General features: G+C 47.5%; 1 protein-coding gene across 2 annotated transcripts in view; it reads right to left on the bottom strand.

The window, feature by feature from the left end:
* PRNP (prion protein (Kanno blood group)) overlaps positions 1 to 21,614 on the bottom strand; it is a 98,095-nt gene that overhangs the window by 12,390 nt on the left and 64,091 nt on the right. Inside the window, exon 3 of one of the 2 annotated variants that reach the window (XM_063932050.1) lies at positions 16,910 to 17,016. The exons of the other annotated variant lie outside the window; for it this stretch is intronic. Within the exon in view, the coding sequence (XP_063788120.1) occupies positions 16,910 to 16,923 (14 nt within the window). The 5' untranslated portion in view covers positions 16,924 to 17,016. The remainder of the gene's footprint in view (positions 1 to 16,909; positions 17,017 to 21,614) is intronic. 2 annotated transcript variants of the gene reach the window in all.

Genomic DNA, 21,614 nt, shown 5'->3' with positions numbered 1-21,614 from the left:
CGGCAATATCGAAGGCATAGAACCTTATGAACATGTTCCCGGAGGACCACGTAGCCGCCTTGCACAATTGATCAAGGATCGCACCACGTTGGGCCGCCCAAGAAGGTCCAATAGACCGAGTAGAATGGGCCGTAATATGAACAGGAGCTGACAGACCAGCCTTCACATAAGCATGCACAATCACCATTCTAATCCACCTGGCCAGGGTCTGCTTGTGAGCAGGCCAGCCACGTTTGTGAAATCCAAACAAAACAAAGAGAATCAGACTTTCGAATAGAAGCAGTTCTCTTCACATAGATACGGAGAGCCCGTACCACATCCAAAGACCTCTCTTTGGGAGACAAATCAGGAGAGACAAAAGCTGGAACAACAATCTCCTGATTAAGGTGGAACGAAGAAACCACCTTAGGTAAATATCCGGGACGAGTCCTAAGAACCGCCCGGTCACGGTGAAAAATCAGATATGGGGAACTACAAGACAAGGCACCCAAATCCGACACTCTTCTAGCAGAGGCAATAGCCAGCAAGAACACCACCTTAAGGGAAAGCCACTTAAGGTCAGCTGAACCAAGAGGTTCAAATGGAGGCTCCTGCAATGCCTCCAAAACCACCGACAAGTCCCAAGGAGCCACAGGCGGGACATAGGGAGGTTGGATACGCAACACACCCTGAGTGAAAGTATGAACATCAGGTAAAGTCGCAATTTTTCTCTGAAACCACACCGACAAGGCAGAAATATTAACCTTGAGGGAGGCCAGACGCAGGCCTAAATCTAGGCCCTGCTGTAGAAAAGCCAAAAGTTTGGCTGTACTAAACTTGGAAGCGTCATAATGGTTAGATGCGCACCAAACAAAGTAGGAATGCCAGACCTGATGGTAAATCCGAGCAGAGGCCAGTATCCGGGCCCGCAACATAGTTTTAATGACCTCTTCAGAAAAACCCTTAGCTCTTAAGACGGAAGCTTCAAGAGCCACGCCGTCAAAGACATCCGGGCTAGGTCCTGGTAGACACAGGGGCCCTGAACGAGGAGGTCTGGGCATTGTGGAAGTAGAAGTGGACGCTCTGACGATAGACCTTGCAGGTCTGAGAACCAGTGCCGTCTGGGCCACGCCGGAGCTATGAGAAGCAGATTTCCTTTTTCTTGCTTGAACTTCCGAATTACCCTGGGCAGGAGTGACACGTACGGCAGCCGAAACCTCCACGGCACTGCCAGCGCATCCACGAATGCTGCTTGAGGATCCCTTGTCCTTGCTCCGAAGACCGTAACCTTGTGATTGTGTCGAGACGCCATCAGATCCACATCTGGAAGACCCCACCTTTCCACGAGGAGTTGAAACACTTCTGGATGGAGGCCCCACTCGCCGGCATGCACGTCCTGACGACTGAGAAAGTCCGCTTCCAAATTCATGACTCCCAGAATGAATATTGCCGATATTGCCGGTAGATGGCGTTCTGCCCAACGTAGAATCTGTGAGGCTTCCTTCATTGCCAAACGGCTTCGAGTGCCGCCTTGATGATTTATGTAAGCCACTGTGGTGGCGTTGTCCGACTGTACTTGAACAGGATGGTTCTGAATCAAATGCTGGGCTAGGTTCAACGCATTGAAGACCGCCCGCAATTCCAGAATGTTGATCGAGAGGAGAGATTCCTCCTTGGTCCACCGACCCTGCAAGGAGTGCTGCTCCAGCACCGCGCCCCAACCTCTTAGACTGGCATCTGTCGTCAACAGGACCCAGTTGGATATCCAGAAGGGACGGCCTCTGCACAATTGTTGGTCCTGGAGCCACCAGAGCAGCGACAGACGGACCTCCGGAGTCAAAGAGATCATTTGAGACCTGATCCGGTGAGGCAGGCCGTCCCACTTGGCTAGAATCAGCTTCTGGAGGGCGCGAGAATGGAATTGAGCATACTCCACCATGTCGAATGCTGATACCATGAGGCCCAGCACCTGCATTGCCGAATGTATCGACACTTGCGGATGAGAAAGGAAGCAACGAATCCTGTCCTGAAGTTTCAGGACTTTCTCCTGAGACAAGAACAACCTCTGGTTGTGAGTGTCCAACAGCGCTCCCAGATGCACCATGCTCTGAGCAGGGACCAGGGAGGATTTCTTCCAGTTGATGAGCCACCCGTGGGCTTGTAGAAACCGGACCGTCATATCCAGATGACGCAGGAGAAGATCTGGGGAATTTGCCTGGATTAACAAGTCGTCCAGATACGCCAGTATCATGACCCCTTGACGGCGGAGTACCACCGTCATCACCACCATAACTTTGGTGAAGACTTGCAGAGCTGTTGTTAAACCAAAAGGTAACGCCCGAAACTGGTAATGGAGGTTGCCAATAGCGAACCTCAGGTATTGTTGATGTGACACTGCTATAGGAATATGCAGGTAAGCATCCTGTATGTCCAGGGAGACCATGTAGTCCCCAGGTTCCAAGGCCAGAACTATAGAGCGAAGGGTTTCCATACGGAACTTGGAAACCTTCACAAACTTGTTCAGTGCCTTGAGGTTAAGAATGGGCCGGGAGGACCCATTCGGTTTCGGGACTAGAAACAGCGGGGAATAGTACCCCCGGCCCCTCTGAGCAAGAGGCACCTGTACTACGACTCATGTATCCAGGAGGGTCTGTTCCACCGAATGCAGAGTGTTTGCCTTTGTCTGGTCCGACGGGACGTCTGTCTGGCAAAATCGATGAGGGGTCGGTTTTTGAAGGCTATGGCGTAACCTCGAGTGACGACTTCCCGTACCCAGGCATCTGAAGTGGTCTTCAACCATTCCTGGGTATACCCTAGAAGCCGACCCCCCCCACCCTGGGATCCCCCAGGGGGAGGCCCGCCCCGTCATGCGGCAGGTTTATCGGTCTTGGCTGCTGGCTGACGGGCAGCCCAGGCTCTTTTGGGCTTCAGCTTACCAGGTTTGGAAGTGCAAGCCTGCTTATGGTACGCCTGACCTTTTGCTTTACCTGAAGGACGAAAGGGGCGAAAGGACGTGCCTTTGGCCTTCGACACAGAAGGAGCTGTATTAGGCAGACAGGCAGTTTTGGCAGTAGCCAAGTCAGCCACTATCTTATTTAAGTCCTCCCTAAACAGAATATCCCCCTTGAAAGGGAGTACCTCCAGGGTTTTTCTAGAGTCCAGATCCACAGACCAGGATCTCAGCCACAATATCCTGCGAGCCAGGACTGACGTAGTAGAGGCCTTGGCTGCTAGGATACCGGCATCAGAAGCCACCTCTTTAATATAGCGAGAAGCTGTGACAATATATGACAAGCATTGTCTAGCATGGTCAGAGGAGATTTCAGCTTCTAACTCCAAGGCCCATGCTTCAATAGCCTCTGCCGCCCATGTAGCTGCAATAGTGGGCCTTTGTGCAGCACCCGTGATGGTGTAAATCGCTTTTAGACAACCCTCGACACGTTTATCCGTAGGCTCTTTTAGAGACGTGACAGTAGTGACAGGTAGAGCTGAGGAAACCACCATCCTAGCCACATGTGAGTCTACTGAAGGAGGCGTTTCCCTATTCTTAGACAGCTCTGGCGCGAGGGGATAGCGAGCCAGCATCTTCTTTTGAGGCACAAACTTCGTACCCGGGCTTTGCCAGGGTTCCTGACGTATATCCACTAGGTGGTCAGAGTGAGGTAAAACTTGTTTAATCACCTTCTGACGCTTGAACCTATCTGGTTTCTTAGGAGGAACGGATGGCTCGGGATCATCCGTAATCTGCAGAATTAACTTAATAGCCTCCAAAAGATCAGGAACATCTACATGTGAACTACCCTCCCCATCAGCCGTATCTGAGTCAGAACCTGTGGGGTCAGTGTATGTGCTGTCTTCATCAGACGAGGTGTCAGTGACAGCAGTGGATTGTGATGAGACGAGCGCCCGCTTAGAGGACCTCTTGGACTTAGGTGAGCGATGGTCAGACTTTTTAGTAGTCAGGGACTGGTTCAACTTCTTTAATTGAGCAGATAAATCGTCCGCCCACGGCGGGTTAGCTGCAGGGACCACATACGGTTGTACCGGCATTGGGGGTCCCATAGGGGGTGTTAGTTTATGAACTAGCGTGTGCAGAAGCGTGGAAAAAGCGGCCCACGGAGGGTCAGTATGTGCCTCCGTTGCCACAGTCCCACTGGGGGGCAAGGAGCCCCCAGAACCAGAGCCCACAGCTGCTATATTCTCCCCATATGTGCCTGTGGCTTCAGCAACACCAGCAGTGTGTTCCGCCCCAGAACCGTTACCCTCAGAAGCAGACATGATATAACTTGCAGTATTAGGTAACACAGTACAATTATTAGCAGCACTATATCCCTAAACCCAATCCCCTGCGCAGTGTAGTCAGCACCAGCAGAGATAAAGGAGAGATATGGTGACTAAATCACAGAGAAAAATACGTAATACAGTATATCTTTGTGAAAATCCTATATGAGATAACACCTGACGCACCAAGCCCCCTCAGGTTATAGAATACAGGGATAGCAAGTTGAGTGAAAGACACGAGATGGACACCACTCAGCTATCAATGCACACACAAATAGTCACAGTTTGTACAATGCAGAGGTTATTACAGACAATAATACTGCACTGAACTAGCTTACACAGCTATATAGTCAATAGATATAACACTACAGAGTAAGAAACTGGATGTATATCACAGGGTAATTGTACTATAAACCCCTGACTAAATGCACTCATTCTTACTAACACTGACTAAAAAGGCAGGTAGAATACTTAAGTGTCATGTAAAGTCACAGCACTGACAACCAGGTGGCTTTACATAGGAGGATTTGCCCAAGCAGTCCCAGGAACAGTGAGCTGAGGAGTAATGGCGCCGCAGACACTGACAGGGAGTGAGGAAAAGACAGAGATGCAGCTCCAGGGCGGGAATACTTGCTGGAAATGGCGCCCTGGGGCTGGGGGAGGGGCTTCAGGTCTAAGCCTTATCCCCCTTGCTGGCAAAACCACTGGGTACTGTGGGCGATATTAAAATAAGAATTTACTTACCGATAATTCTATTTCTCGGAGTCCGTAGTGGATGCTGGGGTTCCTGAAAGGACCATGGGGAACAGCGGCTCCGCAGGAGACAGGGCACAAAAAAGTAAAGCTTTACTAGGTCAGGTGGTGTGCACTGGCTCCTCCCCCTATGACCCTCCTCCAGACTCCAGTTAGGTACTGTGCCCGGACGAGCATACACAATAAGGGAGGCATTTTGAATCCCGGGTAAGACTCATACCAGCCACACCAATCACACCGTACAACTTGTGATCTAAACCCAGTTAACAGTATGACAACAGAAAGGGCCTCTTAAAGATGGCTCCTTAACAATAACCCGAATTAGTTAACAATAACTATGTACAAGTATTGCAGATAATCCGCACTTGGGATGGGCGCCCAGCATCCACTACGGACTCCGAGAAATAGAATTATCGGTAAGTAAATTCTTATTTTCTCTATCGTCCTAAGTGGATGCTGGGGTTCCTGAAAGGACCATGGGGATTATACCAAAGCTCCCAAACGGGCGGGAGAGTGCGGATGACTCTGCAGCACCGAATGAGAGAACTCCAGGTCCTCCTTTGCCAGGGTATCAAATTTGTAAAATTTTACAAACGTGTTCTCCCCCGACCACGTAGCTGCTCGGCAGAGTTGTAATGCCGAGACCCCTCGGGCAGCCGCCCAAGATGAGCCCACCTTCCTTGTGGAGTGGGCTTTTACAGTTTTAGGCTGTGGCAGGCCTGCCACAGAATGTGCAAGTTGAATTGTGTTACAAATCCAACGAGCAATCGACTGCTTAGAAGCAGGTGCGCCCAACTTGTTGGGTGCATACAATATAAACAGCGAGTCAGATTTTCTGACTCCAGCCGTCCTTGCAATGTATATTTTTAAGGCTCTGACAACGTCCAACAACTTGGAGTCCTCCAAGTCGCTAGTGGCCGCAGGCACCACAATAGGTTGGTTCAGATGAAATGCTGATACCACTTTAGGGAGAAAATGCGGACGAGTCCGCAGTTCTGCCCTATCCGAATGGAAGATTAGATAAGGACTTTTATAAGATAAAGCCGCCAATTCAGATACTCTCCTGGCAGAGGCCAGGGCTAGTAACATAGTCACTTTCAATGTGAGATATTTCAAATCCACCTTTTTCAATGGTTCAAACCAATGGGATTTGAGGAAATCTAAAACTACATTTAGATCCCACGGTGCCACCGGAGGCACCACAGGAGGCTGTATATGCAGTACTCCCTTGACAAAAGTCTGGACCTCAGGGACAGAGGCCAATTCTTTTTGGAAGAATATTGACAGGGCCGAAATTTGAACCTTAATGGATCCCAATTTGAGACCCATAGATAATCCTGATTGCAGGAAATGTAGGAAACGACCCAGTTGGAATTCCTCCGTCGGAACCCTCCGATCCTCGCACCACGCTACATATTTTCGCCAAATGCGGTGATAATGTTTCACGGTGACTTCCTTCCGTGCCTTAATCAAGGTAGGAATGACTTCTTCTGGAATGCCTTTCCCTTTTAGGATCTGGCGTTCAACCGCCATGCCGTCAAACACAGCCGCGGTAAGTCTTGAAAAAGACAGGGACCCTGCTGTAGCAGGTCCCTTCTCAGAGGTAGAGGCCACGGTTCGTCCGTGAGCATCTCTTGAAGTTCCGGATACCAAGTCCTTCTCGGCCAATCCGGAACCACTAGTATTGTTCTTACTCTTCTTTGCCGTATGATCTTCAATACCTTTGGTATGAGCGGCAGAGGAGGAAACACATACACTGACTGGTACACCCAAGGAGTTACCAGTGCGTCCACAGCTATTGCCTGTGGATCTCTTGACCTGGCGCAATATTTGTCCAGTTTCTTGTTGAGGCGAGACGCCATCATGTCTACAATTGGTCTTTCCCAACGGTCTATTAACATGTTGAAGACTTCTGGATGTAGACCCCACTCTCCCGGATGAAGATCGTGTCTGCTGAGGAAGTCTGCTTCCCAGTTGTCCACGCCCGGGATGAACACTGCTGACAGTGCTATCACGTGATTCTCCGCCCAGCGAAGAATCTTGGCAGCTTCTGCCATTGCACTCCTGCTTCTTGTGCCGCCCTGCCTGTTTACATGGGCGACCGCCGTGATGTTGTCCGACTGAATCAACACCGGCTTTCCTTGCAGGAGAAGTTCCGCCTGGCTTAGAGCATTGTAGATTGCTCTTAGTTCCAGAATGTTTATGTGAAGAGACTTTTCCAGACTCGTCCATACTCCCTGGAAGTTTCTTCCTTGTGTGACTGCTCCCCAGCCTCTCAGGCTGGCGTCCGTGGTCACCAGGATCCAATCCTGAATGCCGAATCTGCGGCCTTCTAATAGGTGAGCCTTCTGCAACCACCACAGAAGTGACACCCTTGTCTTTGGTGACAGGGTTATTCGCAGGTGCATCTGCAGATGCGACCCTGACCATTTGTCCAACAGATCCCTTTGGAATATTCTTGCATGGAATCTGCCGAATGGAATTGCTTCGTAAGAAGCCACCATTTTTCCCAGGACTCTTGTGCATTGATGTACTGACACTTTTCCTGGTTTTAGGAGGTTCCTGACCAGATCGGATAACTCCTTGGCTTTTTCCTATGGAAGGAAAACCTTTTTCTGAACCGTGTCCAGAATCATTCCTAGGAACAGCAGACGAGTTGTCGGGATTAAATGGGATTTTGGAATATTCAGAATCCACCCGTGTTGTCTTAGCACCTCTTGAGATAGTGCTAAAGCTGTCTCCAGCTGTTCTCTGGACCTTGCCCTTATTAGGAGATCGTCCAAGTATGGGATAACTAATACGCCTTTTCTTCGAAGAAGAATCATCATCTCGGCCATTACCTTGGTAAAGACCCGAGGCGCCGTGGACAATCCGAACGGCAGCGTCTGAAACTGATAGTGACAGTTTTGAACAATGAACCTGAGGTACCCCTGGTGTGCGGGGTAAATCGGAACGTGTAGATACGCATCCTTGATGTCCAAGGATACCATAAAGTCCCCTTCTTCCAGGTTCGCTATCACTGCTCTGAGTGACTCCATCTTGAACTTGAACTTTTTTATGTAGAGGTTCAAGGACTTCAGATTTAGAATAGGCCTTACCGAGCCATCCGGCTTCGGTACCACAAATAGAGTGGAATAATACCCCTTTCCTTGGTGTAATAGGGGTACTTTGACTATCACCTGCTGAGCGTACAGCTTGTGAATGGCTTCCAACACCCTCTCCCTTTCGGAAGAGACGGTTGGTAAGGCAGACTTCAGGAAACGATGAGGAGGATCCGTCTCTAATTCCAACCTGTACCCCTGAGATATTATCTGCAGGATCCAGGGGTCTACCTGCGAGTGAGCCCACTGCGCGCTGTAATTTTTGAGACGGCCCCCCACTGTCCCCGAGTCCGCTTGAGAGGCCCCAGCGTCATGCTGAGGTTTTTGCAGGAGCCGGGGAGGGCTTCTGTTCCTGGGAAGGAGCTGCCTGTTGGTGTCTCTTCCCTCTTCCTCTGCCTCGTGGCAGGTACGACAAGCCCTTTGCTCTCTTATTTTTGTAGGAGCGAAAAGGCTGCGGTTGAAAGGTCGGTGCCTTTCTCTGTTGGGGAGTGACTTGAGGTAAAAAAGTGGATTTCCCGGCAGTAGCCGTGGCCACCAAGTCTGATAGACCAACTCCAAATAACTCCTCCCCTTTATACGGCAAAACCTCCATGTGACGTTTTGAATCCGCATCGCCTGTCCACTGTCGTGTCCATAAGGCTCTTCTGGCTGAAATGGACATAGCACTCATCCGAGATGCCAGTGTGCAAATATCCCTCTGTGCATCACGCATATAGATAAATGCATCCTTTATTTGTTCTAACGACAGTAAAACATTGTCCCTATCTAGGGTATCAATATTTTCAATCAGGGATTCTGACCAAACTACTCCAGCACTGCACATCCAGGCAGTTGCTATAGCTGGTCGTAGTATAACACCTGCATGTGTGTATATATTCTTTTGAATAACTTCCATCTTTCTATCTGATGGATCCTTAAGTGCGGCCGTCTCAGGAGAGGGTAACGCCACTTGTTTGGATAAGCGTGTGAGCGCCTTGTCCACCTTAGGGGGTGTTTCCCAGCGCGCCCTAACCTCTGGCGGGAAAGGGTATAATGCCAATAACTTTTTTGAAATTATCAACTTTTTATCAGGAGCAACCCACGCTTCATCACACACGTCATTTAATTTTTCTGATTCAGGAAAAACTGTTTGTAGTTTTTTCACACCATACATAATACCCTGTTTTACGGTATCTGTAGTATCAGCTAAATGTAACGTCTCCTTCATTGCCAAAATCATATAACGTGTGGCCCTACTGGAAAATACGTTTGAATTTCTACCGTCGTCACTGGAATCAGTGCCCGTGTCTGGGTCTGTGTCGACCGACTGAGGCAAAGGGCGTTTTACAGCCCCTGACGGTGTTTGAGGCGCCTGGACAGGCATTAATTGATTGTCCGGCCGCCTCATGTCCTCAACTGACTGTTTAAGGGAAGATAAACCATCACGTAATTCCACAAATAAAGGCATCCATTCTGGTGTCGACCCCCTGGGGGGTGACATCTGCATATTTGGCAATTGCTCCGCCTCCACACCAATATCGTCCTCATACATGTCGACACCACGTACCGACACACACCGCAAACTCACAGGGAATGCTCTAATGAAGACAGGACCCACTAGCCCTTTTGGGGAGACAGAGGGAGAGTCTGCCAGCACACACCACAAAGCGCTATATATACAAGGGATATCCTTATATTAAGTGCTCCCTTATAGCTGCTTTAATATATATATATATAGCCATTAATGTGCCCCCCCTCTCTGTTTTACCCTGTTTCTGTAGTGCAGTGCAGGGGAGAGACCTGGGAGCCGTTCTGACCAGCGGAGCTGTGACAGAAAATGGCGCCGTGTGCTGAGGAGATAGGCCCCGCCCCTTTTTCGGCGGGTTCTTCTCCCGCTATTTTTCCAGTCAGGCAGGGGTTAAATATCTCCATATAGCCCCTATGGGCTATATGTGAGGTATTTTTAGCCTTGTATAAGGTTTATATTTGCCTCTCAGAGCGCCCCCCCCCAGCGCTCTGCACCCTCAGTGACTGCCCAGTGAAGTGTGCTGAGAGGAAAATGGCGCACAGCTGCAGTGCTGTGCGCTACCTTATGAAGACTGAGGAGTCTTCAGCCGCCGGTTTCCGGACCTCTTCACGCTTCAGCATCTGCAAGGGGGTCGGCGGCGCGGCTCCGGGACCGGACTCCACGGCTGGGCCTGTGTTCGATCCCTCTGGAGCTAATGGTGTCCAGTAGCCAAGCAGCAAATCCACTCTGCATGCAGGTGAGTTTACTACTTTCCCCCTAAGTCCCACGTTGCAGTGATCCTGTTGCCAGCAGGACTCACTGTAAAGAAAAAAAACCTAAACTAAACTTTCTCTAAGCAGCTCTTTAGGAGAGCCACCTAGATTGCACCCTTCTCGTTCGGGCACAAAATCTAACTGGAGTCTGGAGGAGGGTCATAGGGGGAGGAGCCAGTGCACACCACCTGACCTAGTAAAGCTTTACTTTTTTGTGCCCTGTCTCCTGCGGAGCCGCTGTTCCCCATGGTCCTTTCAGGAACCCCAGCATCCACTTAGGACGATAGAGAAATCGGTTTTAAGAGAAAACCTGACCTGCGCCCATGCCCTGGTGATCTAGTGGGATCGCCTGTATCCACAGTGTCCACCGCCAGCGCGCGTGGCCCGCCTCCCACTGACCGCGCCGGATCATGATAAAGACCGGGTCCCGCGAGCGGGACCCACTTACCACCTCCCGAAGTGCGGCCGCGCGATCCTGGAGAGCCCCAGCCGTGTGTGTCTAACATGAAGAAAACCGGAGCCTCCGCTGTAGGTATCCGGCAACCAGGGCTCGGGAGTGTACAGCGCCGCTGGGGAGAGCTGGAGCTGCAGCAGTGAATGTCACAAGACATTTACCACCGCTGCTGCCCTTGAAGTCTTCACTTTTTACCTCATAAAAAGCTTTTCTCAGGGCTGCATGGAGCAGCCCATCTTACTGCAGCACCAACTGACAAACTGAGCTCCTGTGATGGGAGGCGGGGTGATATAGGAGGCGGCGCTGTGCATTCTGGGAACAGTCAAAGCTTTGAGCCTTTTGGTGCCTCGGATCAAGATCCTACTCTACACCCCATTGTCCAGACTTGTGGAGCCCAGTGTACCCCGCAGCAGAAAGATATATTTGCAGTTCAATCGATCTGCAGATATATCTGCCGATGGAGGTTGCTCATACACACAGAAAGATGTGACAATATAGCTTAAAGATATATCTGCTGTTCAATCTATCTGCAGCTATATATGCAGATGGGGGTTGTTTATACACACAGAAAGATGCACCAATATATCTGCAGATATATTGGCCATCTGCTGTGTTGCACAGCAGATGCAATATATCTGTGAAAGAAGTCTTTCACAGTCATATTGCTTGCACACACCTGCAGATCAGCAAAATATATATTGGGGGTCATTCTGAGTTGATCGCTCACTAGCGATCAGGTTAAATCTTGGCAAAACTGCGCATACGTATGCACCGCAATGCACAGTCACATCGTACGGGTACAAATAGGATCGGTGCTGGGTGATGGATTTAACGAAGAATCCATTCGCACAGCTGATCGCAATGTGATTGACAGAAAGAGGGCGTTTGTGGGTGTCAACTGACTGTTTTCTGGGAGTGTTTGGAAAAATGCAGGCGTGTCCAAGCGTTTGCAGGGCGGGTGTCTGAAGTCAATTCCGGGACCAAAAAGACTGAAGTGATCGCAGCGGCTGAGTAAGTCCAGAGCTACTCAGAAGCTACATAAAACTTTTTGTTCCATCGGCTGGAAAACCGTTCGTACACTTGCAAAGCGAAAATACACTCCCCCATAGGCGACGACTATCTGATTGCAGCACAGCAAAAAGTTGCTAGTGAGCGATCAACTCGGAATGACCCACATTGTCTGAATAATTGATTGGCCAATATATCTGTCAGTGTGTACCCAGCATTAGACATATTAAGTTTAAGAAAGCGCTGGGACAGCCAAGAAGAGGTAGCAGAGAGACGGAGATATGAGTAAGGAGAGCGGGGGAGAGGTCATGGGAGGAAAGGTAGATTTGAGTATCATCAGCATAGAGATGATATTGGTAGTCAAAAGAGCTAATGAGTTCACCTAAAGAGGACGTATAGAGAAAAAAAAAGGAGAGGACCAAGAACAGAAACTTTGGGCACACCTACAATTAGTTGGGGGAGGAGGTGGAGTTATGAGAGGAGACAGAGATGGAACAGTCAGGGAGGTAGGAGGACAGCCAGGAGAGGGCAGTATCATGCAGATCAAGGAAGTGAAGGATTTGCCGAAGAAGAGGGTGGTCCACAGTGTCAAAAGCAGCAGAGAGTTCAAGAAGAATAAGTAGAGAGTAGTTGCCCTTAGATTTGGCAGCATGGAAGTCATTGCAGACTTTTGTGAGGTCAGTTTCAGTGGAGTAGATGGGACGGAAGCCAGACTGGAATGGATAAAAAATGGAGTGGGAGGAAAGAAAGGTAGTGAAGGGTTAACTCTTCTGTGCTTTGTAAATATTACTTTTTATATGATCAATTTCCTTATAATAGTTACAGTGTAAAAGTGAATATTTCTATTTCCCTAGTGAAGGGTTAAAACATGCTATATGAACTCTTATGTGTTTGCATGGATGCGTGCTGCCCTGTGCTAGGTGCCTTTGTCTCTCATACAGATACCAGGCCTGTGTGGGTCTGGCATCCAAGGTCAGATGAAACTTGTTCTTTCTACCCAAATATACTGTGTTACAAAAACCTTGTTAAATGTTTGAGAAACTTGTAGAAAACCCATATATGGACATCCGCCTTTTCTGTTCTGCCTGGTAACTATTAACGAGCCAATGGGAGTGTAACGACATGTCAGTTACACCCATATGCATTGCCTTATATACTTTTGTTAACCTCATAATAAAACAGTGTGAATTTCTACTGCTTGTGTTGTGCATGTACCTTGTGGCTAAAAGTTCACACTCCAGACGTCTAAGAGGCCATCACATCGAGGGTTAAGAATATAAGGTCATATCCTTTCAGCTGGGGGCTATGTCCGGAATTCAGTGATCGTCCCTGAATGGTAAAAATAGAGAATTTATTGTCTGTCTTTGCCATACAGGATTGCGGTCATACACTGAAGCTGAATCCGTGTCAGTGTTCCGGGAACACGTGACAAGGTAATATTTAAGTCCGGGACTTAATATTACGAAGTTTTATGTAAAAGCATAAAACAGGTATCAGGGATACCATAGAATCTTTAATGTCTGGGACTTAAAGAATACGTCTGAGAAAGGACCCGGGGTCCAAGCGCAATTCTCCAAAGACGTCAGTATCTGGGATACTTAAAAAAACATAGACCTGGGGTCTATACGTAACGTAGAGAATACCCCGATTTGATCGCCTATATATTCTTGTATGTTTGTAGTGAGATAAGTTCTTATATTTGGTCCAGACGGCTGGTAAGTTTTCGTCTGCCAGATATCTTTACTCAAACACTTTTCTTGCTTCCTGTTTAAAACGCTGTATTTTTCTGACATCTTGTACGAAGGTAAGCGTACCCGTCAAAAGATTTCATGTTCTCATTATACAGATAATATTGTGATATTGTCAATGACTAATTAACTGGTTAAGCTGATGCATGTACAAGTAAGTAGAGTGTTGTATATTTTAGATAATTTTCTTTTAAAAGTTGTATTGTTGATTTATATTACTGTCTGACAATGGGCTCTAGTCAGAGTAAAAAACTGCATATCCCCCGCCCCTCCCTGGTGAGACATGCAAGATGTATGTTGCCCGTAACTCTACCTCAGAGTATTACTTAGTTAACCCATGGGTGGATAATTTAGCGGGATGGACAGAGAAAGCAGGACAGGACCCATTCCTACGGGAAGGCAGTAATTACCTTTTCTATATGGAGATTTAAGAAAAAATGTCAGTTTAGCACAGAAGCGAAACTGCAGAGAACTGTAAATCTTTAAAAACCCTCTCCCTCCCCCCTTTGCATTCCAATGTATCCTGCGCTCAGAGACACAAATCTCTTGGCAGCAGTAACCCTTTCACACTAGATGGGATTGCCTCCAGCTCCACTGCTGGAGGGTGCGTCCACTAGCTCTATCCCTAGCACCAATAACCCAGAGTTTAGATAATAGTAAAACACTGTCCCAAGCCCACTATTACCCTCGATGGCTGTATATCTTATTTGCGCAAAGCTTGCAAAGGACGCAGCTATACACATATGAAGGAAGTCTTTAAAGCCTGTGCTTTTTGCCTGTCGCTGTAGCTTGTAAACAGAAACCTTCATAGTCTGTTACTGCGTTTTGGAAAAGGTTTAAGGACTGCTGGACAGATGACGCTGGCTTACCTTTGCTTAACTCAGAAAGCTTACTCACTTCCCCACTCACTCATAACTATCAGAACTCCAGACGCTTTGACAGACAGAACCAACCCCGCAGTCAGGGAAGATTCCAAAGACCCCGCGCACTGACGGGGCCCGGAGGAGGGCATCCCAGCCTTTATTCAACTCTCCCGTCATAGTAAAGATTCACCTCTGCTGCCACTTATTATAAATGGAAGTAAAATTCCCTTTTTAGTGGACAGCGGTGCAACAACCAGTGTTTTGTGTTCTGACCTATGCAGTGTCCCCTCTCACCAGAAAAGATAGAAGGTCTCCGCCCCATGATACAGCAATTCTTACAACAGGGTATTCTCAGACATATTGTATCACCATACTGTACTCCTGTGAACCCTGTTGCCAAAGCTGATGGCAGTATAAGATTTGTACAGAATCTCAGAGCGATCAATCAGTTAATTGTCCCAATTGCACCAATTGTTCCAGATGTAAACTCACTCATTTCTGCAATCCCTGCAGATGCTGCGTTCTTCTCTGTATTTGATTTGAAGAATGCCTTTTTTTTCAGCATGCCTGTAGATTCACAGACACAATTACTTTTGCCTTTTCTTTTGAGGGTAAACAACTTACCTGGTGCAGATTATTGACGCACCTGTTGTCTCCAGGCCACATTGGGGCCCTGGCAACCTCACCATGGTTCAGTCCTGCTACAGTATGCAGATGATCTGCTGCTCTGTAGTAAAACTGAGGAGGCCTGCCGAGAGGATGGTGTTTCATTACTAAACTGGCTTTGTGAATGTGGACACAAGGTGTCCAAAATAAAAATGCAATGGTGTAAAAAGCATGTTGATTACTTAGGTTTTGTGCTCACTCAGGGAGAGAGGAAAGTCAGTCCACAACGCATACAGTCTGTATTGGGCCTGGTCACCCCAACTACCCAGAAGGAACTATTGTCCTTCCTGGGTATGGTAAATTACTGCAGACAGTGGATATCTGATTGCTCTTATTATGATAACATTTTGAGACAAGCCACACTGAAGGACAAACCTAAAACTGTACAATGGTCACAAGAAATGTTAACTGCATATGAAAGTTTAAAATGTATGTTGATGAAAAGTCCGGCACTTGGCCTCCCCAATTATGTGCTACCTTTCCATCTATATGCAAGGGACAATTGTAAAACCATGGCGGGGGTGCTCACACAGTTTCATGGAGGGAAGTTGCGCCCCGTGGCATTTTTTTCCAAAGTCATGCCAGTGTCTGTGCAAGGTATGCCTGCCTGCCTCAGGGCTTTGGCAGCCTGTGCAATGGTTGCAGAAATGGCCACTACCCTCACTTTAGGCCACATCACAGTACTCCACACCACACATGATGTCCTGGCAATACTTAAAGGCTTACACACAGCACATGTCAGCACAACGCCTTAGTGGATATGAAGTACTCCTTTTGAGTAACCCTACCCTTACCATCAAGTACACTGCTAGTTCTTCTGGCCCTGCACCCATTCTCAATGCCCTTTTAGGCTTGAAAGGTCCCGAGGATGAATCACCCGACCTACATGACTGTGCTGCTTCCATTGAAGCTGAAACTTCTCCCAGACTTGACATGTCTCCCGTTCCCATACCAGGCGCAGACATAGTTTTTGTTGACAGCTCCTGTAGTAGGCTCAATGACAATACATACCAGGCTGGCTATGCCATTGTCACCCTCCCTGATACTGTGTTGGAAACCCTACCAATACCTTATCAGTCCGCGCAAGCTGCAGAACTCATTGCACTCATTAGAGCATGTCCCTCCCTTGACAACGTCCATCTGCTCACTCAACTTCAAGCTGCTGCGACTAATACTGATCTCTCCGACTGGACTTACCCAATTCTGCAGAAAAAATCCTAAATCAGGATTAATCTGCAAAGAGGGGAAACCCTGTATACCCCAGTCCAGTGCCCCTTTGCTCGTTGCCCAGTGCCGTGGTGTTGGTCACCGTGGTGAAGCCACAACACTCCTCCTACTAACCAATGATTTTTATGTTACTAATGCCAAATCACTTGTGGACCAGTATGTTAGCAGATGCATCACTTGCCTCAGGAACAACCCTAATAAAGCTAAACACCAGCATCTTGAATACCCCACAGAAAACTCTAGGATACTCACCCTTTGAAATACTAATGGGTAGACCCTTTTCCTACACCCTGGGCTAAGAAACCACTAGTAATACAGGAAGGAGATCTAGAACTCATCAGAAAAGAGTATGTCAGGTCCCTGATAACAAAACTGAATGAAATTGAACATGAGGTTGTTTGTAAAAACCCTTTTGAATCCACAGGAACCTACACACCCCTTTAAAGTCAGAGACAGAGTCGTGGTGAAGGTGCTCCCCAGGAACAAGAGCCCAGGAGACTTCACCTATGGTCCAGAGACAGAGGTCGTAGCAGTTACCCGAACAGCAGTCCTGACAGAGGAAAGTCCTACCTGGATCCATGCATCCCGAGTAAAAAAGGTTCCTAGACCAGACCTAGAGAGGGAAGCAAGTGATTCCAGTGAGGTACGAACCGGGGCAGACAGCCCTGACCTCCCACCTAGCGAAGAAAGAAGAACAGAAGAAGATGAGGAACCTGTCCCCTATCTTTATCCTGGGGACTATCTCGATAGCCCTACTGGCCCTCATTCACCTCACAATATGTGAAGTCGACATCACACAAACAGATGGGGTCCCCACCTTGTGGTACAATTCCTCCAATACACACGTAGCCACATACATCCTTGATTATTTCATGTTCCCTAAACTTGCTGACAACAAACATTTCATACAGCAGAAAAGGAAATCAGGAATGTCTGAGACAGTATATATTTGTGTTACTGACGAATGGTACTATGACATTAGATATTATGGATCTAATTGTAATTCCTGGGAAGCTGTGGGGTGGAATACAGGAGCAGATTGGAAATATGGCCCATCATTTGCAAAAAATAGATATAGCAAATATCCCCAAAACAAACCTTTAAAGCCCCATATTGCCACTTCTAAAGATATGGTGGCTATTACTAACCCTACCTTTGAAGACACCCTAGCTATTGAAACTGGTTTCTCTGACATTAATTTTGGTTGGAATGGATGAAGTATAGTGCTAACAAACACAATAAAAGCAACTGTTATGTCTGTGGCAAATCTAGGCCCCACCTAGGTACAGTGCCCCTTAATATACCCCTAGAACAGGAAAATTGTTTTTTTTTCAGCCTTTTTAATGACACCAAAACAAATGACAGTCAGTGCGAAATGTGGAAAAGGGAATATCCCATATTGTCAAAAAATCCCAACCCAGGAAGCACCATAACCATATATCCTGGAAACTATACCTGTTATACATCTAACACCACCACAGGGAGAAATTTAAAAGGAGCCTCACTCAAGAATCATGTCATATAATAATCATGATTCTAAGAGGGGATTGAAGGGTTAACTCTTCTGTGCTTTGTAAATATTACTTTTTATATGATCAATTTCCTTATAATAGTTACAGTGTAAAAGTGAATATTTCTATTTCCCTAGTGAAGGGTTAAAACATGCTATATGAACTCTTATGTGTTTGCATGGATGCGTGCTGCCCTGTGCTAGGTGCCTTTGTCTCTCATACAGATACCAGGCCTGTGTGGGTCTGGCATCCAAGGTCAGATGAAACTTGTTCTTTCTACCCAAATATACTGTGTTACAAAAACCTTGTTAAATGTTTGAGAAACTTGTAGAAAACCCATATATGGACATCCGCCTTTTCTGTTCTGCCTGGTAACTATTAACGAGCCAATGGGAGTGTAACGACATGTCAGTTACACCCATATGCATTGCCTTATATACTTTTGTTAACCTCATAATAAAACAGTGTGAATTTCTACTGCTTGTGTTGTGCATGTACCTTGTGGCTAAAAGTTCACACTCCAGACGTCTAAGAGGCCATCACATCGAGGGTTAAGAATATAAGGTCATATCCTTTCAGGTAGTAAGGTAGTTGTAGGCAATATGCGCAAGGGGTTTGGAGGCAAAAGGGAGGAGAGAGATGGGTCAGTAGTTGGAGAGGGTTTTTGGATCAAGGGTAGGTATTTTATGCATAGGGGAGATGAGTGAATGCTTGAAGGCAGAGGGGACAGCGTCTGATGAGAGGGAGTCATTGAGGAGGTGGTCAAGATGGGAACAGGAAGAAGGAGAGAGATAGCAGAGCAGGTGGGAGAAGATAGGGTCAAGTGGGGAGGTGGTGGTGGGGGGAGGAACAGATGAGGGCCATGACTTCCTTGCCTGATACATGTGAGAAAAGATGTCAGAGTTTGTAATCCAGGATTCAGTAATGGCTAGGAGATGCAGGGAGTTGGAGATGAAAAGGTCATGGGAGGGGACCAGTTTGTTACAAACAGATCTGGCATTCCATAGGGTACATGATAGGGATTATGAGTTTGTGGGAGAGATGCAAATTCAATTATCAGGATTGCTGTAGCACTGAAGTGCGATTACTTTGGAAGGCAGGGATACACAGGGTATAGTGATGGTGCAGGCTCCTGAGCTAGGAAAGGAAACTGCAGGAGTCGGGCACAGGGGCAGTACAGTGTGATACTGATGAAGGAGTGGTGAGGTGACAGGGAGAGGAGGGAGAGGGCAGTGCTAGTAGTGGGGTAGAGGGTTCGTGGTGGGCCACATGTGAATGACAGAGGGGTAGCAGGAGAGGAGGGGAAGGGAAGCAGAGGGGCAGAAGGGAAAGAGAGGAGAGGAGGAGATGTAGGAGACTAGAAGAGAAGGAGAGGGGTATTGTCACCATGGACATAGTGTGGATGAGGTAAATAGGGGTGGAAAATTTAAAATAGGAGTAGTGGCTGAATGAGAAACAGAACAGTAGAATTGCAGAAATGCAGATGATAGTAATACCAAGGTACAGTAATTCAGACTGGATTCGCAAGTATATAAACTATGGTTAATTTACACAGGTTACCACCAGTAAGGCAAATGTTTAGCTGATGAAAGGCCATTATGTTTGTTTACGTAAACACCAACCCAGACTACTGTGCCTTCATTAACTATGCCTCACTGACCAAAATTTCTAACCCAGGTATTTACAATGGCAAACAAATCATGGCATTAACATTTTTTATTTTTTTTAATACAAGTTGGTTGTATAGTGTTCACAGACAGAGTGAGGAATTGTAGGATGTTAGAAATGGAACATACTGTACAGTACATTTGAAGTTGTTAAGCAGTCCAAGTTTTGATGCAGTTGCAAAATGAGTCACATCAATTCTTAGATGTTTGCTATCAGTTTTTTGAACAGTTTAATTCCAGACTAAGCTCAGGCTACAGCTATGAAATTGCAATCTTCATACTTAAGGCGGGATGTACTAAAGGGAAAATGCGGTAAAACCCCCGTTTTGGGGTTTTTTACCATATTTTCTTATGTACTAACCCCCGGCCGCTGGGTTTTCGCCGCCGAGGGTATCGCCATCGTTTGATAGCGATACCCTATAGAAGCCTATGGGCCTTTTACTGCCGGTCGCCGCATCCCACCACCTCCGCCACCACGCGCCGTTCACACCGACCGCGTTTCCCCCCCAGCATACCTGTGTGAGGCAGGAGCTGCTGTTGTGGCTGAGGGCAGTGCTGGCACAGCGTGCTCTGCTGTCATTGGTCTACTTTCTCCCCCATAGGGCACACTGCATTAGCTGACTGCTGCTGGTTGCACATAGTGGATCTTAGAGCCGAGTTACAGCAATGGCAGTGACACCAAGTATGGCGTGGTCCTGCCCCGCACGCAGGAGCAGATGATGGGAGATGGGCAGGTGATGGCCGGGGGTCTCAGGGCGCCGCCATACTCCATGCTGCAGGAGGTCGGGGTGCAGTGGGCACTGAATTGCAGGGCTTCCCCCATGTGGTCCACCAGGTAGTCTACCTTCTGCGAGTCCACGATGACCGACTGCTCCAGCAGCAGGAAGCTTTCCTTGCGGCACGGCTTTCCTGACAGTCCTCCTCCCCCGCATCACAAACCCTCTCGTCGGGATTATCACTGATTGCAGGGCACCCCTGGCATCGCATAGCGATACTAATCGAATATGTTAGTACATATGCGAATAGCATTGTTGCGATGACCCGCGATCAGTGATAGTACATCCCGCCCTTAGAATCTCCATACTTTGAATTCTGCACTCTTGCTGTTATTAGCCTGTGGCTCAAATCAGCCTCCTATCCCCTAAAAAAAAAATAGATCTACAAACAACTGTTTGTATGTTCACTAATTAAAAAAAAAAAAAAAACTAAGACAAGCAAACGGTGAGAGGTTAACATACTATCACAAAATCATAATAAAAAATCCTTACATAAATAATTTTTAAAGCTGCTTACAAAGATAGATACACAGTAGAGCCCCTTATACTCTTTACACCACTGCAGAGCCACTTATACATATTACTTCACATAGTAGAGCCCCTTACAAATGATATGCCGCAGAAAATCCCCATATACATATTATGCCATGGTAGAGCCCCTTACACCACAGTATAGCCACTTATACATGTAACACCACAGTAGAGACCCTTATACAGATTATGCTATGACAGAGCCCCTTATACAAGTTATGCCATGCCAGAGCCCCTTATATACATTACACAACAGTTGAGCCACTCTACACATTATACCATGGTAAAGACCCTTATACACATTACCCCCTTATATACATCACGCCACGGTAGAGCTCCTTATACACATTATGCCATGGTAGAGCCCCTTACACACATTATGTCATGGTAGAGCCCCCCACCTCATTCTTCTGCCTCCTCATTTATCCCCCTGAGCAGCTATTCTGCTTACCTTTGTTGCTGTGCCCAGCAGAAGTCCCTAAGTGTCCAGCACTGGGTGCACACACTATGCACACATGGTGACTGAAGATAGCAGGAAGCGGGCAGTGGGGCAGGCTAGAGCTGCAGAGGGAACCAGGCGGTGATTCAATGACAGTGGTAGAAACCTGTGGACAGGCGGGCAGGAGACAGATGGAAGACACTTCCCAGCTGCTCTGACTAAATTGGGGCAGCCGGGAAGCTTATTCATCTTGTCACCCAGCCAACAGATATGTGATGTGCAGCGTGCAGCTACAGTTGGCTGGCGATCCTAGGGATTTAAAATTGTAATGGCCCCCTGGTCTAGCCCGCC

Source organism: Pseudophryne corroboree, chromosome 6, assembly GCF_028390025.1.
Source record: "Pseudophryne corroboree isolate aPseCor3 chromosome 6, aPseCor3.hap2, whole genome shotgun sequence".
Taxonomy (NCBI): domain Eukaryota; kingdom Metazoa; phylum Chordata; class Amphibia; order Anura; family Myobatrachidae; genus Pseudophryne; species Pseudophryne corroboree.
This window is presented reverse-complemented; position numbering and strand designations above follow the sequence as displayed.